This window comes from Balaenoptera physalus (assembly GCF_965194825.1).
Source record: "Balaenoptera physalus genome assembly, chromosome: 11".
Taxonomy (NCBI): Eukaryota; Metazoa; Chordata; class Mammalia; order Artiodactyla; family Balaenopteridae; genus Balaenoptera; species Balaenoptera physalus.
This window is the reverse complement of record NC_138896.1, coordinates 37,663,992-37,682,646: the sequence shown is the minus strand read 5'-3', so window position 1 is coordinate 37,682,646 and position 18,655 is coordinate 37,663,992. Positions and strand designations below refer to the sequence as shown.

The following is an 18,655-nucleotide window of genomic DNA, read 5'->3' as shown; positions in this document are numbered from 1 at the left end:
ATGATCAGAAACACCCAAATGAATTGGAGCATCCCTGTGTTCACTGTTTACATTAAGCTCTAAGGACTTCACTGATCTGGTTGAAACTAGCATTTTGCTTTGCCTGTTTTTTAGGGTTACAGATGTTCACAGTTTCCACAGGTGCTTTCTATGAGAAATTGTGAAGTGTCTCTGAGCTTGCCTGAAATACCAAACAATTAGAAGTAGCTCCATTTGCATTTATCTTTACTTGCCAGCTGTATTAATTTCCTAACAAAGTACCACAAACTGGGTAGCTTAAAACAATAGAAATTTATTCTCCACACTTCTGGAGGCTAGAAGTCTAAAATCAATGTGCCAGCATGGCCATGCTCCCTCCCAAGGCTCTAGGGAAGAATCCTTCCTTGCCTTTTCTAGTTTCTGGTGATTGCTGGTGATCCTTGGTGTTCCTTGGCTTGTAGCAGCATAATTCCAGTCTCTGCCTCTGTGTGTGTCTGTGTTCAAATTTCCCTCTTCTTATGAGGATATCAGTCATTGGATGAGGGCCCACCCTAATCCAGTACGACTTCATCTTAATTTGATTACATCTGCAAAGACCCTATTTCCAAATGCCATGTTCCCAGGTGCTGGGTGGACATGACCTTTTGGGCACTATTTAACCCAGTACACCAGCAGTCTTGCATTTTGTATCCTCTGCTGGGTCACTGGTAAATTGGAATGAAATTTGGTGACGGATTGGTGACTGAAAGAGTGTGAAGAATCCTTTGAGGGTGATAGAAAATACAGTTTATTCTCAACTGGTTGGCTAATTGAAGGGCGGTTATTCATCAGCTGTACTGAGTAGCTGGTCCAGAAAGGAGAAGCTTGACTGGCCTTATATACAGCTAATGAAGCCTTTGGGGCGGCTGTGATCCTGGCTGGATCAAGAGACTCTCTTATAACCTTGTGTGCGGAGATACGTTTGCCTTTAAAGTTGTCACAGTGGATTCCAGGGTAGGTGAGAAAGACTGTATGTAATTGAGGTTACTAAGTGGGAGGGCAAAAATATATTGGGCATATAGGTTCTAGGACCTGTTGAGGAAAGGGAGTTTTGCTTATCACCTGGGATTTGAGCAACTTGATGAAGGTAGAGTCTCCTTGGGCAGGGCTCTGGGGTAGTGGGAGAAATGGCCTGCAAGAAAGGGAGAGCGTGCCTGGGGGAATAAATGATACTTAGGTGGTGGAGGTATCTGGTTCTAAGCGGATCCTGGGGGACGTCTGCTCTCAAGAGAATGGCTCCCAGGTAGAGGAAGGTGTATAGTTAAGGATCTTTCAAGGGAACCAGTCTAATTTAAATTTCAAGCTTTTAAAAATGTGACTGTGAATTGAGATTTTCCTCCTCCCTCCCACCCTCCCACGAACTCCTTTTAATTGTACCAAATGTCTTTAACCTTTTCTAGAAGTAGCACCATATGACTCAGTCAGGATTGACTGTTGCTGTTGTTTGTACAGAATGGAAATCTAGAGGTGGCCTGTACCTTGTATGCGTCTGGCAATAAGCCATTTGGTCCCTTTCATTTGCAGAAAAATGAGGCAGGAGGCAGAGGCAAACAAACATTGTTAGATTTCCCTGGGTCAGCTAATTTTAGGAAGGGCAGCTCCACATTGACAAAAAAACTCTGAGGGCTAGAGTCTGGTGTCTTCATCAGCAAGACTGCTCTCTGTGCCCCACCCCCTGCAACCCCATGCCTGGTGTGGAATAAATGCTCAGTAAATATTTACTGAATAGAACTGATGGAAGGCAACAGTAGTATCTTTTCCAAGAAGCATAAAATGCTTTGCCTCATTCATTTTGCCTATGCCTCCTGCAGTCTACAGAGGATCGTTTCATTAAGTACATCACATTTATATCATCTCTGTTCTGTGTTGGCTTCTCTTAGGCATCCCCTGGACAGTGTGCCCTGGTAGTTAACTGTCTCGCCAGAAACTACATATCCCCTGAGACCTATATGTGGCTTTCCTATTCAAGTCATTGCATTAAAGCAGGTGTGTTTCCTTTTGCTCCAACCCCTTCTACCTGGACATACTGTCGAACAGATGATTGAAAAATGCTCTTTAGGGAGTACAAATAGAAAAAAAAAAAGTAGTTGCTATTTTTGTCTCTCTGGGCCTTGTTTGTGCTTCCTCTGCTTGATCAATATGATGACTCATTAATAGATCTATTTAGTTTAATCGGTTTTTATTTTACATTATTGACAGGGTAGCTGCATTGCCAGTCAGAGTCTAACATCTGACCAGACTAAAGAAGAAAAGGGATGTTGTTGTCATGGCCACTGGGGCATCGTATACTCTTTAGAGTATTTTAAGAGGAGTTTGAAGGCATTTTCAAGCCTAAATAAACTCTTGGAAATTTGTTATTAAATAACGTTTTGAAGCAAGGAGAGGCAGATGGAGGTCGTTTTTTTCTTTTTGGTTGTTTGTCACAGGGAAACTGTGGTCTAGACCCCAAGACAATTTCCTTTTCTTTTCAGCTGTGCATCTAGTGTGGGCTCCTGGCCCTCCCACAGCGTGTTGCTTTGGAAGTGGCTGGGCTCCTTCACCGGCACCACACTGAAAGTGCCTTCCCCTCTGTCAGGTTTAATTCTTCGCTAAATAGGCCATTTTCCCCGAAACACCATCGTTTTCCTGTCAGCCCAGATTCATGACCTTAATCAAAAACTTCCTTTATTGGTGTCTGTTTAAATTGCTTTAACGAGTTACCATTTGTCTGGCATGAAGGAGAAATTGAGTCTTTAACCAGGAATGAGTGTATTCCACAGCAGTTGTTAGGCAGGATGTGGTGTTGATTAAAGTCCATAATTTATTCTTCTGCATCTGTGTGCCGCTCACCTTGGCCGTTAGTGGTTAGAGCTGTCCCTCCTTGTGTGTTGTCACTGTCATTTTTAATCTTGGCATGTTTGACCCACTGTTCTGTTATGGAAAATTTTGTCAGTAGCTGGGAAATCTCTGATTCTTCTATAAAATGAACCTATTTTCTTTAAACTGACTTAAGAGTAATGATTTCTATCAGGTAGAGAAGAAATCTTAAATGAAAGCTCTAAATAATGTCTTGGGCTCTCTGGTAGGTTTTAGAAGGGGAGATCCTGGGGAGGTAAATGGGAATGCCACCCAATTTTGGCAAGTTCTTAATGAAACTCATGATTTTAATAGACTGACCTTATTACTCCTGTTAATTTATATCCTCATCACAAGATTGTCTGCTCAATGTTTGCTAAATTCTTATCAGTCTTGGGAGGCTGAACTTCCTCTTTAGTTCCTGCTGCAGCCAAGACAGTTGTCTTCTTTTCATCTGAAAAGAGTGGCCCCAAAGGCCCAGGGGTGAAAATGAGTAGTGGCTGTGGCAGTCTGTGGACATCAGGACTAATCTAGGGAACTTTGTCTTAAACCATGTCAGGCTGAGAATTGGCTTTAAATAGCACATGAAATAAAAGAGAGAAGTAAGGGTTATCTGCTTATCCAGCACACTTTTTATCTCACAAAGAAAAGCCTAGTAGGATGATATTTTAGCTCTCATCAACCTCATTCTCAGAACCTGGACAGGACAGGTATCTGTACATTAGGTGACAGCTAAGGAAGAGAAATGGAGTGGAAAGATCTTTGTGCCAGAGTCTGGTGCTGGAATATTGCACCAGAGCCACCAAGGATTTGCCCAATGAGCCTTGCACCCAAATTTGGTTCTTCATGTCATTTTGGTCCAAAAATGGCATGAGGACAAAGAAAACAAAAGATCTCCCTCTGAGATCTGAGGGTGGCAGGAACCCTGCATGCCCAGGAATGATATTCATACCATTGATGGGTGCCCAGTGATGGATCCTTAAGCAAACCTAACAGCCTGGCAACTCCCTAGAGCTGGACCAAGGGCACACTCTCCTTTGAGAAGGACATCAGGTTTTCCTAACATTTATATAGATAGACCTGTGAATCTCCAGATAGCTGGTGAAAGAAATAATAGCTCATTTAACATTGTAGCTTCTAGGTTAGTCTCTGGATTCGTGGGCTGCCCAGGGAAACTTTAGGGCAGTGCTCAGGGAGGTGCCCCCATTCCTGCACTGAGCGGTACAGGTTGGAGGCATGGAAGCAACTGAGTGAAGAGACTCTGCACCTTTGGAAGCACAGTTCTTTAACATATGGGAGCTCTGTTGCAGAGCACATTTCTCCTCCACGTGGGCAATGAGAGATGAGAGGCCCAGGCTTAGTTTTAAGCTACTCAGAAGGTCTTTCCCCTCATATCTGCTGTCCTCTGAAGATTTTTCTGGAAAGGAACCAAATTCTGCACAAGGCTTAGAATGATACTTTATTTCTTTATAGCTTTTTTTTAAACCCTAATTTTCAAACTAACATATTCTTATTTCTCACACAGAAAATGCAGAAAAGGCAAAACAAAATAAATATCACCGCACTTCTCAGTTTCCATGGTTACTCATTGTTAATGTTCTGGGTCTTTCCTTCTGAGTGGCACTCTCTGGCACCCTGTGACGTGTGCTGCATTGGTCCATGTAAGCAAGTCAGCTCCTTATTGAGGGAATTGAACAGCCACCTTTTTAAGAGGACGAAGGCAGATTTGGTGCCTCTCATTCAGGGATATTCTCAACCAGAATTCCTCCTTAGGAGCCAGAATTTTGGTTTTAAGTTTATTCTAATTTTTTCACACATGTTCACCTGCCTTTCTTTTGCAAAATGTTATATCCTTAAAAATGCATATTTATTTTAGCTATTGGATTTTTAAGCTCTCTGGGGGTAAGGTTGTTACTTTTGGATAGTACTCCATTGTATATAGCATGGACCATTTATAAAACAGGTTCTGAACCAAAGTTGTTGTCTGATCTGTTAAACAATATCAGATGTCCTTTTTCAGCCTACTGGGGTGCAGGGTGCTAAGTGATAGTCCAAAGGGGACTCAGTTCTCTGCTAGGATATAGGTATTCCATCCTCATGCTTAAACTTTTTGTTGTTTTTGTTGTTGAACCTTTAAAAAAACTCTTTTTTTAAAGACTTCTTTTTTTTTTTTAGAGCAGTTTAAGGTTCACAGCAAAATTGAAAGTACAAAGGTGTCTCCTACACACCCTGCCCCTATATGCACAGCCTCTCCCATTAGCACCGTCTCTTACCAGAGTGCTACATTTGTTACATTGATGAACCTGTGCTGACACAACATTATCAACCAGAGTTCATAGTTTATATTGTGGTTCACTCTTGATGTTGTACACTCCATGGGTTTGGGCAAATATATAATGACATGTACCCTTCCTTATATTTTTGAGGGCTGAACGTCTTGTACTGCATGTATGAGGTGTTGTAAGAGGAAATATCCTGAGGTACACTTAGTGGGTGCTTAGCAAAGATGACAACTGGGTGACAGTTCTTTAAATTCACTACAGTGAGCAGTTAATTAATTTCTATTAAATGCAAAGCCTTAGTCCAAGTGTTGGAGATAGAATGTTGGTTGTGGCAGAGTCCTTGCTCTCTAGGAGTGATCCTGTCCAGTGGGGTGGCATGTGACAACTAGCTCTCAGGCAGTGTGATGAGTGCTGTGCTGATGGTATGAATACTGGTGCTACTGGAGCACCGTGGAAGGGAGAAGGCCTGGGGTGCTGGGGAAGACTTCGCTCTTCTCTGAATGTCAACCCTTAGTTTGTGTTCTCACTGGGAAATGGATGGATCAGTGCAGACAGTCTTTAGAATTAGGGTGTAATCCTCAAGTTATGAATACCTGTATAATGCCCATTTTGGGTATATATAAATAATTTTTTTACATGGCTGCCCTTTGTGCCTTTCCGCAAATACCTCCCACAAGCAGCCAAACTTTGAGTCAACATCTCTTCTCAGGGACTTCCTTTCTTCCTTAAAGGAATTGTGCTACATTGCTAAGTTAGTTTTCTTTTTTTACATTTATTTAAAATTTTAATTAAGATAATTAATATTATCTTTTAATTAAGATAATATATTCACATGGTTCATAAACCAAAAATATAAAATGATAGCCAATATAAACTCTAGTGATATAAAAATGTAAATCAAGTTTCACTTCTTCCACTTTCACTCGTTCCAAGTAATCATTTTGGTATTCTTTTTCCATGCCTCAACCCCACATGTGTGGATAATCACTTTTATTGGTCTTTTATATCTTTCCTTCCAAAAGCTCTTTTTGCAATGACCAGAAATAAAAATTTATATTTTTATTGTACCTCTTTAGTACACAAGAGTTAGGATGCCATGTTCATGAATATGGTCTAGGTCTTCTATTATTCAGTTGACAGTGTGTCTCGGTGGTCTCACCATTTCAATACAGAGGGAGGTTCCCAAGTTTTCTTGGTTTTTGGCACTCTTAGTGCTGCCTTAACTTTTTTCCCCATGCCCTAAAAATACCAAAAGAAATACCTAACAGTTTAGTTTATTAAGTATTTAGGTCTAAATAACAAGCATTTATATCCTAACAACTGATAGATGTTTGTAAGAATAATATTCATAAATTGAAGAATTAAAAAAATTTTATTCTTAAATAAGCACAATTACTTATTAATGAGATTTGTATACTGTTGAGCACTATACAACTTCTCAAACCTTGGGATCAGGTTGGAGACTACCACCCTTATTTCCTGTTCTACATTCCTCCTGGCTTGCAGTTTAATACCATTTTCAATGGGAATATGCAGAAATTGTTTACCAGATTTTTCTTTTTCTTTTTTTTTTTTTTTGCCACGCAGAGCAGCATGCGGGATCTTAGTTCCCCAACTATGGATCGAACCCTCGCCCCCTGCAGTGGAAGTGTGGAATCTTAACCATTGAACGGCCAGGGAAGTCCCCTGTTTACCAGATTTTTGAGATACAGTCTATTTCCAAATTTGGGTGGGTTTTCCTTAAGAACTACCTGAATAAAATTATATTGGGTTGAAATATCTTTTTTTTTGGCCACGCCGCGCGGCTTGCTGCATCTTAGTTCCCCAACCAGGGATCTAACCTGGGCTCCGGCAGTGGAAGCACCGAGTCCTAACCACTGGGCTGCCAGAGAATTCCCTGAAATATCTTTTTTTTTTAAAAAAAATTATTTAATTAATTAATTTTTGGCTGCATTGGGTCTTCATTGCTGTGCGTGGGCTTTCTCTAGTTGTGGTGAGCAGGGGCTACTCTTAGTTGCAGTGCGCGGGCTTCTCATTGCGGTGGCTTCTCTTGTTGTGGAGCACAGGCTCTAGGCGTGCGGGCTTCAGTAGCTGTGGCATGTGGGCTCAGTAGTTGTGGCTCGCGGGCTGTAGAGCACAGGCTCAGTAGTTGTGACACACGGGCCTAGTTGCTCCGTGGCATGTGGGATCTTCCCAGACCAGGGCTAGAACCCATGTCCTCTGCATTGGCAGGAGGATTCTTAACCACTGCGCCACCAGGGAAGTCCTGAAATATCTTTTAAGTTAAGAGATTCACGTATCTATAAAAGATAGGGAAAGACCCAGTTACAAGTGACTATCTAGACTGTGGATTATCCCACTTGACCAGGAGACAGGTAACGCACCACTTCCGGCAGCTGCTAAGGTGGGTCTTATTTGGAATACTTTGGCAACAAAGTTGCTGACAATGAAGATAATGGCTTGGCTCTCTCAGGCCGGCAGCTCCCTCCTGGAGCCTTTAAGTTCAGCTCCTCTACTCTCCACCTCTGTTGGTGTTGCTGCCTGAGCACCCCCTCTTCCCTGTCCTCTCTTTTCTTCTCTTTTTCCTTCCTTTCCTGTCTTCCCCTCCCCCTTCACTTCTCCCTTTCTCTTCCCCACTTTCCCCCCGTGAGCCGCTCTTCTCTGGGGCTGTGCTGTAGACTCACCATCTCACCTACAAGTTTGAAGGACCATGAAAACAGGAAACTAGGAGGTTAAACAATCAGAAACTGTTAGTCCTGTGATAGAATTGTTGAAAATGAAACCAGGTATCAGTGTTTGGAAATTGATTTTCAAATAATAAATAGCAGCAGAAATAACAGTCATATCATCAATAAATACATTTTATATCTGACAGTGTACTTTCAAATACATTTTTTCACTTAATCTTCAAACAACCCTATGACGAAGGTATTACCATCCCAGTTTTGTAAGGGATGGGAAAGGAAAACTGATATTGTGAACTCCTGTTGTGTGTCAGGTACCATTAGGAACCTCAGTGACTTGCCCAAGATTACACAGTTTGTAAAAGGTAGAGAATACATTTGACCTGGGTCATTTAATGAACTTTATGTGTGCAGTGCATATACTGAACACTAGTTGAATAAATGAAACTTGGACTTCTAGAGGCAAATTGTGCCATAAACGCACCAAAACATCTTCCTTTTTTCTTTTGCAGCATCTGCTACAAGCCTAAGTGGGTCTGACAGTGAGACTGAGGGGAAGCAACGCAGCTCTGACTCTTTTGATGATGCATTCAAAGCAGACTCTCTCGTGGAGGGAACTTCTTCTCGCTATTCCATGTATAACAGTGTGTCCCAGAAGCTTATGGTATGTCAGGGCTTGGGTTAGGTTGTGTTGGGTTTCTGAAGCTCTACTAGCAGAGTGAGAGAAGGGAAATTGTATTGGTATTGGAGAAGAAGCAAAGTGAGGGCATGAGTTTTTCCTCTGCTTTAGTTTAGTAGAGAGCTGCTGTAGTTTAGTAGAGAGAGTGTGACCCCCTCTTGATAGAAGTATCACATTTGAATCATCCATGGGCAGTGGCTGCTCCTGTCCTATCCAGAGCTGAGTTCTTGTGAGCATATGTGAACACATGAATGTGTGTCGGTGGATAAAGAGGCTTCACACTGAGATTTTTTTGCTCTAGTGAGTGATCTCAAAAGAAATGACTAAAATCCTGCTCACTCCTAGGTGCCTAAAATAAATGGGAGTAGTAGTCTTCTGTATTACTTCCGAAAGAGGGCCTAGTTTTCCTTCCTAAATTCAGTACCCCATTGGTATACCACAAGAAAGAAGGTGACAAGGAAGCTTTGCTGCTTTCCTTATGAGACTTTAGTCTATGTGCAAAGGTTAGGAAAATCCAAGTTTGTCTTCTGTCTAGCTTCAAGAATATTATAGTTGACCTCTCCATTTTCTGTTGGATTCATTTAAGAATGAGAACTGCCACTTCTGAAGTCATAGTCAGGATTCTGGGCTGGGGCCAAAAACTTTGGGGAAGTGGAAGATGGGGAAGTTTGTGACTCAGTCAGACTCTTTGACCTGGGGAAAGATTTGTGGCTACTGTAGGAATTTCATCCGGCTCCTGAGCTGGTAATGCCCCTTCCGTATGGAATATAGACCTTCTAGAGTAAATCAGATCTTCTTAGGATAGGAGTTCTTTTATTAGACAAGGGTGTGTGGGTATTGGGATTCGGGTCTCTGATTTTGGGGGTATGTAACTGGGCTCAGTGACTCTAGAGTTTAATGTAAGCTTTTTAGTTAGTTGTGACATTTAAAAAAATGTTTCTGTCCAGAGTCTTTTTTTTTTTTTTTTTTTTTTTTTAGGGATTATTGGGTGGTTTATTAACTTGGAAGTTCATTTTGCTCTTTGTACTATACACCTCAACAGAATTTTATAGCCTTTGAATAATTAAGCAATGTTCATTTCTAAAAGACACTGGCACCTCTGTGGATATTATAAACTTAACATTTCTTGTTAAATGGATGTCTGAAATGTTTGGATCTCACTTTTTTAGATGTAGAGAATAACTCTGCCTTTGATACAGGAATTTTCTTTCCCTCTTAAAGTATTTTCCATCAAGGAATTCACAAACGTAACAGAGTTATGTTTGCTTTTACCTGACATGGTTGTATGAATATCTTGAAACTTGTCTTCTGAGCTCCCTGACCCTATTTTCATCTGAAATGGATATTCTTGTACATTATTAAAAGGGAAAGGGCAAGGAAGTAGACAGGCAAAAAGAAGAAAAGTTAACTCTTTTAGGACAAGTCTGAGTCCTACTTTAAATTTGTTATCACTGTTGAGCATACTTTATTAAAGCAGTCACTAAATATGATCAAATATGGATCTTTACAAATTCATTAAAATTTTTACCATCCCTTTAGACTTTATAACTTTTGTTTCTTTGTTTAGGCAATTTGTCCAGAGTCTTATAGTATCTCCCATACCTCAGTTTTACATGAAGTGATTTTTCAGTTAATCTCTTGATTAAGTGGGCTCCTACAAGCCCTCATTGTGCTTGCCTAGTAAGGCCATTTGACTGGTTAAGGGTAAGGTTTAGAAGTTGCTGCTTGAAGCGGTTCCATTTTAAATTATGTTCTCTTTATCAACTTTACCCTGGATCTACTTCTCACTTAATCAGACAAATTAGCTGGAAGGGTAGTTGTGCAAATGTCCAATGAGATTCATTATATACTCTTGGTGCCTTTAATTACAGCTATGAGGTCCCTTCTCATTTATCCAACTTATAGTTGCCCTAGAGTTTCACCTCCAGGATAGGCAGCCACTGGGCCCACAGTTAAACTGCAGTTATTTATTTATGCTTCTTTTCATTAGGCTAGAAGGAAAACCTTAGGCCTTACTCGTTTATATTTCTCAGGGTTTAACATGTCTGGCACATGATAAGGGCTAAATAAATGTCTGTTTATTTATATAAATGCACCATTACTTCTCTTTTTCAGGCCAAGATGGGCTTCAAGGAAGGTGAAGGATTGGGTAAATACAGCCAGGGTCGGAAAGACATCGTTGAGGCCTCTAATCAGAAAGGTCGACGAGGCTTGGGTCTGACGCTGCAAGGCTTTGACCAAGAGCTGAATGTGGACTGGCGAGCTGAGCCAGAGGTAACTGGTATGGAGAGGAGGAGACAGGAAAGCCATTCATGGCTTTATGAAGCCATATTAACATTAACAAACTAGAAGTCTCCAGAGGCAGTATGATCAGGGTGGTTAGTGGAGATTGGAACTAGTTTCTTATGTGGAAGATACTGGGGTGTCCAAAATGGAAAACAGGAGTCTGGGGGAGATATGGTGGGATGTGGATTTGTTTCCTGTTGTTTCATATAGGACTGTCTAAGACCAGTGGGTATAAGATGCAAGAGGGCAGAGTGTGTCTCCACAAAGAGCTTTAATAAATAGGTACAGCTTTCCACCAGTGATGAAGGTGCCTAATGAGGTAGTGAGCTCCCTTTGCTGAAAGGATTCAGATGGGGCCAAATGAGGACCTACTCTCCCATTGTGTGAATGACTGGATTAGGTGCCCTCCAAAGTCCTTGCACCTCCACAGGTTTATGACATCTCGGTATTAAATAGGTGTTTGTTTATGCCATATAGCTTTTCTGTTGTGGGTTTAGTCTGCTTATCTCCTTGGGTATGAGTTTGTTTTAACCCTGAATACCAAAGGAGGCTCTATCCCTTTTCATGACACAGGTAATGTTGAGGTTTTATTTTTATTTATTTATTTATGCCCTACCTTATTCCACAGAGGATTTGAAGTAGGTATAATAAAAGCACCTAAAAATAATGGTAAAATATTACCATTATAGAGTTGAAACTAGAGAAAATAGAGCACAGATATCTAGCCTTCTACATAGTTGCTGTAGTTGAGCTTCAGATGTGGGTCTGAACTCTGGAAAATTGATATTTTATTTGCCTCCTGAACTGATGTTCCAGTTCAGGAAAGAAGTCCTGTGATCCTGTGCATGATAAAAGCCTAATAAGGTGTCAGAGTAAGATGCCGACAAGCCAAGAGCTAATGGGTTCTGGGGGTGGTCCTGCTGTGTTGCCTTGTAGTTATGAGGAGACGAGACAGGCAGAATAGGGCAAATATTTGTAACTGGGGCTAGATGTAGGTTTTTACCTCAGAAGTACTTCGTGCTTTCCATGTCCTCATTTGTGTGAAAACAAGTGAAGAGTCCCTATCCTCTCAATGGGGCAGAATTAGAACTAACTTTGCTAAACTTAGAATCTGAAATTTGCTCATAAAATCTCTGTTTTTAATGTAGACAGGCTATTGGGAAAAAAGAATTTTTTTTTTTGGCTGTGGCGCACGGCTTGCAGGATCTTAGTTCCCCCCGACCAGAGGTTGAACCTGGGCCGTGGCAGTGAAAGTGCTGAGTACTAACCACTGGACCACCAGGGAATTCCATGAAAAAATTTTTTGAGGCAAGGCTGTCCTAATTATCATTTACCATAATTTACTTTTTCTCTTAAAAAAGATGTCCTGTCTTTTGGTTAAGAATTTGGCTCAACTATTAGTTGGTGGTCACTTCTTTAAGGTAGATGAGTCTGGGCAGCCTGAGGTGAATGCCCAGTTCCTGGAGTCACCACACGGAGAGTGCTCAGTGGCCACTGCAGCCCAGGAATATGGAGTGCAAGGTGTGACGCTTCAAAGTCCACTTTGTGGGTAGCCTTAATGTTCAGACTTCCATGGGGAGATTGAGTCTGCTTTTCCTCTCCAAAGGGGCCTCCAAAGTGTATATGAGCTTCTTTTGAGAGGTTATAATTCACAACTATTTATGTGTAACGGGGGTGGATTTGACCAGGGGGAGAAACAATGATTCACTGCCAGATTCATTGACAAAGTTTTCAGTAATTTTTCTTTTAAACTTTTTCTCTGTTAAGGGTGGTTGGCTTGCCCTCAAGACCTTGCATTGTGATACCATTTTATGCCTTTCAGAGCATGTAATATTGCCTTTAATCTCATCGCTTCAATTCACAGTGGTGAATCTCTTCTCCACACTTGCTTGGAGGGAATGTGTGGAGCTGCCAATGCAGGTTAGCCACCTGTTTAGGTTTTATAATCCATGTCTTTCTAGCCCAGTGAACTTAGTTCTGGCTGCATGTTAGAATCACTTGGAGACTTCTAAAAACATACTTATACCCAGTCCCCACCTCAGACCAATAGAATCATATACTCTGAGGGTGGGGCCCAGGCATCAGTACTTTTTAAAAGGTCTGCAGATGATCCTAATGTATAGCCAGGATGAAAACCACTGTTTTAGCTTGATAAGGAAAGTAATTGAAAAATTAAGAGGAAGCAGCATTAGAGATGCCAGTTTCTGCTCTGTCTTGAAGGAAAGGCATCAGGAGGTGAGACTCACTGCACTGAGTCCTCCTGATGTAATTACCTTATCATGGACTTGTATCCTATGTGTACTTCTCTGTGTCCCCACTGCTCTGATTATAGGCCTCTTGAATTAAGGACCATGTCTTTTTTTTTTTTTTTTTGGCCACGTTACATGGCATGCGGGATCTTGGCTTCCCAACCAGGGATCAAACCTGTGCCCCCTCTAGTGGAAATGTGGAGTCCTAACCACTGGACTGCCAGGGAGGTCCCAAGGACCATATCTTTTTAACTCTGCATTCTGAGCTCTCAGCCCACAGTAGGTATTCATCAAATAATATTGGAATCAATGAAAGAAACTTTGTAAGTTGGGGAAGTTTCTTAGGATTCAAACCAGAATTGGACCTGGCCTTCAGAAGTTAAACTTTAGAATTCTGGCTCTTAGTTCTAATGTCTGACACTGCCAGTGGCCTCAGCTTCCTGGACCCTTTTCACTCTGAGTCCCTCTTGATTGTTTTGGGGAAGCCCTGGTGAGTTGGGGCATATCCCTGAGGGTCTGTCTTACCTGACTTACTTTCCTCTCTTTTGTTTGTAGCCCAGTGCCTGTGAGCAGGTGTCATGGTTCCCAGAATGTACCACTGAAATTCCTGACACTCAGGAAATGAGCGATTGGATGGTTGTGGGAAAGGTAAGATTTCAGGAAAATGTACCCTGAATTCTTGGCACTTATCTCCTGACTTTTCTCCTCCTCAAGTCAGGTGTGTACATCTGTGTACTCACAGTTTAAGAAAAATGTGAATCTGAGCATTCTGCATCAAGGAGGTGTGTCAAGGGCTTTACGGATATGCCCCTGGCAGATGAGGCAGACAGGGTTTTTCCTCCTTTAACTTGCAGGGCAGCACAAAATGCATAACTTCTGTCTTCCTCTTGGTTGCTTTTTAGAGTAGCTTATTATACATCTGTATATCCTGGTCACTGCTGGGCACTGTTCCAGGTAGATAAAAAGGCACTGTCCCTGTCCTCAGGAAGTATTGAGGGAGTTGTTACAGAGGAAATTTGTTTAATCTCCTTCTGGAAAATTACAAGAATAAAGTAGATAGCTATACCAAGTCAGCATGGTCTGGAGAGCAGTTCTCAAAGTGTAGGGACCTCCAGGGATCTCCATGACCCTTTCACGGGGTCTACCAGGTCAAAGTTATTTTAATAATGATACTAAAAAGTTATTTGCCTTTTTCATTCTCATTCTCTCACAAGTGTCCAGTGGAGTTTTCCAGTGACCATGACATGTGATATCACGACCAATTGAATGCAAATGTGGACAGGAGAATCTAGCTGCTGTGTATTAAGCCAGATATTGAGAGATTTGCAAAATGGAAAACAGGGCCACTCTTCTCAATAAATTTTTTTTTTGGAAATATAGTTTTTTCTCATAAATATGTTATTTATGTTAATATACCATCTTCTTTTAAACTAAATTAGTAAATATTTAAACATTTTCTCGGTTTTAACTTCTAATATATATACACATATCTCTTACATAAACAAAAGCTCTTTGGGGGTCCTCAGTGATCTTGAAGAGTGTAAACCTGAGAACGCCAAGTTTGAGCATCACTGATTTAGAGGTAGCCTCACTCAGACATGAAGTTGGACTTGACATCCCCATGGGGCTCCCTCACCCTTGTTTTCTGTGACACTACCAGGTCAGTGCCTGGGATCCTGCCTTCGTACTCATCACAGAGCAAGAGGCTTCCTGGTTGAGGGAAAGGCTTCTGTCATTTGGGGCATTCCCCATCCTTCTGCCTCCACACTCTAGGGACAGACAGCTTGGACGTCTCCTTCCTGTTTGCTTTTCTCAGCCTCAGCATTCATGAGTCTTGTATCCATATGGTGCTCTAGTCAGAGTACCCAGGGGGCTGCTTCATCTCACAGCCATCTGGACTAGAGCCAGAGGGATTTGGGATTTTCTTTTTCCCGCCCCTCAGGGATTGATGTTCTTTGGCCCCTTTTGCTCTACTCACTCAGAACCCTAGTTTCCCCATCCATCCCCCCAAATACAGTCACACGTGGTCATTAATTGTTTTCTTCTCCCTGTAGAGAAAGATGATTATTGAAGATGAAACAGAGTTCTGCGGGGAAGAGCTGCTTCACAGTGTGTTGCAATGTAAGGTAAGGACTTGTGGCTAGAGCTGGAGTTGAGATTTTGTGTGAGGGGTTGTGCTGGGCTTTTCTTGTTCTTTTGAGTCAGTTGTGGGGAGGCTGAAGTTTAGCTCAGATTTTTCCTTGAGATCAGATAGGTAGCTTGGTACATTTCTGTGAGGTGTCCTTCTTCCTGGTGGCTCTCCTGCCCTGTAGTGTTGTGCTATCCCTGTGATCAGTAGCCAGGAAAGGAACCACTTAATTTCAGTGGGTCGGTTCATTGTAATCCTGAAGGGGGCCTGGCATAGTGAAAGGTTCGGAATCATTCTGTAGCATCAGATAGAGCTGAATTCAAATCCTAGTTTAGCAGCTTTTTTTTTTTTCTGTGTGACCTTGGGCCACTTGCTTTAGCTTCTCTGAGTTTGAGTTTCCTCATCTATAAATTGGGGAGAAAATACTCACTTCCCAGTGTTGTAAAAATTAAAAGAAGTAGTTGGTGTTACCCTCCCCTTGATGTCTTTTGGCCTGTCTTTGGGTCAGGAAGTGCATTGCCTGGGGCAGAATGAGCCAAGGAAACTCTGAGGAGGAAATGGGTTGGAGAAGAAGCAAGACCTCAGACTAGCTTCACAGAGCTTATTTTTCTGGCAGGCAGAGTGTTGGGAATATCCTTAAGGTGACTGGGACTCAGGTAAAGTGAGGCTTTCTTTTTTCAGAGAGAAAATTAGAGAATGGAGAAGGGTTCCCTCCCGTGTGGTAGGCGCCCTCAGAAAACTCTGGTCTTGGTTTGTCTACCCACTCTCTGGGTACCCTTCATGTCAGAACTCTGGTCCCTTGGGAAGTTGCTGCTGGAGTGGAGAAGCAGATTTGTTATGAGGATTACCAGTGCCAGGAGGTGACTCCGTGCCATTTATTAACCACTTACCATGTGCCAGGCACATGCTTACTTCCCTTTTATTTTGTACCATTTTACAGGTGAGGTAGTTGAGGGTCAGAGTGATTGAGTGACTTGTCTAGGGTCACACATCTGGTCATTTCAGAACTGGGATACGGCAGGAGCCTAGCTCTTCAGAGGGCTGTGAATCAGGCCCCTCAAGCTCGTTAAGACACCTGTTTCATCCCAAAGGGTGATGCTCACCTTCAGGTTCTGATTCTCTCTGGGCAGAATGTGTTTGATATCCTGGATGGGGAGGAGATGCGGCGAGCTCGGACCCGGGCCAATCCCTACGAGATGATCCGAGGAGTCTTCTTCCTAAACAGGTTTGCTGACATTTCTTTCCACCCCCCCACCTGAATGTACACTGTTCTACCTTTTCATTTGAGCCTTAGCTCTCCATATGTCTGGTACTGAGGCACACTTTTCTGTCTTGCTTTGTTGCAGGGCGGCAATGAAGATGGCTAACATGGATTTTGTGTTCGATCGCATGTTTACAAATCCGAGGGACTCTTATGGGGTGAGAACAAGATTTTGCTTCTGAATTCTTAGTGCCACATGAGCTTGAGCTTCAGTGGTTCAGAAATTGCCATTTGTGCAGTGCTAGGAGAGTATTCCTGCTAGGTGATAGAGATGTATTTTGTGAAAGAGATATATTTTGCTTTGAGCTCTTCAGGTAGGGTTCCACAGTGCTTCCTGTGGTCCCAGGAGTGCCCCAGTAAGCAGCTGTCTCTAGGGCTTCGGGCCCTGAGTCCCACCCCCCAACTCTGCAGACCCTGCTGCTCACTCTAAGTGGAGGCAGCAGGGCTTGCAGGGGTGGAGAAGGGGCAATCCTGACAAAATCAGCATCTGTGCATCTGTAGGCCTAGGGGGCAGGGAGAGGAGGCCATGAGCTAGAGCACAGGCCTCCCTCCTGCATTCATTAAACGTGTATTTATCAAAACCCCGACTTTTTGCCAGGCACAGTACCAGGAATATAATTTTGAAGGAGATAGACGTGATCCCTTTCCCCATGGTGCTTGTGTTCTGGAAATTCTGGTGGACTTGAGAGCTGATAAGAGTACAGGGTTGGGGGTTTGTAAAGCCTTTCTGTGCTCATTGATGTGTGGAGGCCAGTTGCCACCAGGGAGCTTTCCCCTGCCTTCTTCCTACCATGGATGAGGTAGAGTCTGAGTACAGTCAGCCCTCCGTGTCTGTAGGTTCTGCATCCACGGATACAGAGGGCCGACTGTACACTGCCATTTTATATAAAGGACTTGAGCATCTGCAGATTTTGGTGGCTGCAGGGGTCCTGAAACCAATCCCCTGCAGATGCTGCGGGATGACTGTATACAGTCCTTACAGTGAGTGTTCCAAATTGAAACTTGTGACCTCATCTGATTTGGTTGCTGTTTCTGGTATGAGAGGGCAGTACTCTGGGAAATGTTTGAGTGTTGAATGAAATGTGGGCATCTGGGTTCTTTCACTGGTCTATTTAAAATCAATATTGTGTCTGAAGATCTAGGCTGTGTTCAGTGAGGGTTGAGGGCGGGCATGGAGTGCAGCACTTAGTCGCAGGTGGTGTCGCTTAGGTTCATACCTTCTTTGGGTCTCAGCTGTCTCATCTCTGAAATTAGCCCTACTAACCTGCCAGAGGGCTGGGGTAGGACCAAAAGACTCTTAAGATTTGTTCCAGCTCTAAAATCTGTGATTTCAAATGTGGCCACTTCCCTTTCTGCCTCTCTGAACAAGCTTTGTGTGGGATCATAATTACCAGTCTTTGGCCCTTCTCAAGAAGTGGTAGAGCAAAATGATTTTCTACTTTGCTACATGTCATTTTTCTGAACACAGACCCTCCATAATGATAGAGAAAGAAAAAAGGAAATTTCATTCTAACATTCCCTTCAGGGTTTCAAAGCATTTTTACCCAGTCCTAGAAAGTCAGTTCTCTCTGAGAGTGAAGGGGCCAGGAGCCAGCTGTTCCCGAACCTGTTTCTGCTTCACTTACCCTCCTTCTACTAGGCCCCGATTATCCACTGCTTAAAGAAACTTGTTTTCCAAGTTCTTTAATGTTTCGGCTTCACCTGCCTGACTGCTTCTTCAGTGCTGGCGAAACTGGTAGGTGGACCCCTCCAGTCTTTAGTTATTTCTCTCTCCCAGGTCTTCCTCCCCATTTTACAGTACCAGCAAGCTGCACAAAAGAGCTCTTGGAATTAGCATCTTGAGAAAATTAGGTTGATGTAATGTTGATTTAATTTTTTGAGCTCCAAATGATTTCTTTTAAACCCCTGCCTGGCAAAGGAACTCTGTTAAGCCGCTGGGAAGTCACAGCATCACTTTGGGCTTTTGAATGTTAAACGCCTCCAGCAGCTGGTTTCTGGTTATTGTCTTTGGCTGTCAGGAAAATGAAGTAGGCATCAGGGTTGTCCCGTTCAGGTCGAGGGTGGAGATATTAGTTACATAGGAAAAGGCAGCCGTGTTTGTGATGCTTCAGGCAGCTTCTTGACTTGAATTGATTGATAGTGGCCATGGAGAATTGCCCTTTCAGAGATGTTCTTCTACGCTCCACTATAAAAAGTGATTTCTCTTCAGCTCCTAGTGTTTTCTTCTCTCTTT

The 18,655-nt window shown here is 42.6% G+C and overlaps 1 protein-coding gene across 2 annotated transcripts in view; it reads left to right on the top strand.

Annotated features, from left to right (window-relative positions):
* Positions 1-18,655, top strand: part of CMTR1 (cap methyltransferase 1) — a 58,499-nt gene that overhangs the window by 2,705 nt on the left and 37,139 nt on the right. The window contains exons 3-9 of one of the 2 annotated variants that reach the window (XM_082412535.1): positions 1,899-2,004; positions 8,332-8,483; positions 10,614-10,772; positions 13,589-13,681; positions 15,088-15,159; positions 16,292-16,386; positions 16,508-16,580. In XM_082412535.1, coding sequence (XP_082268661.1) covers positions 1,899-2,004; positions 8,332-8,483; positions 10,614-10,772; positions 13,589-13,681; positions 15,088-15,159; positions 16,292-16,386; positions 16,508-16,580 — 750 coding nt within the window. The remainder of the gene's footprint in view (positions 1-1,898; positions 2,005-8,331; positions 8,484-10,613; positions 10,773-13,588; positions 13,682-15,087; positions 15,160-16,291; positions 16,387-16,507; positions 16,581-18,655) is intronic. The other variant, XM_082412536.1, reaches the window with a different exon arrangement.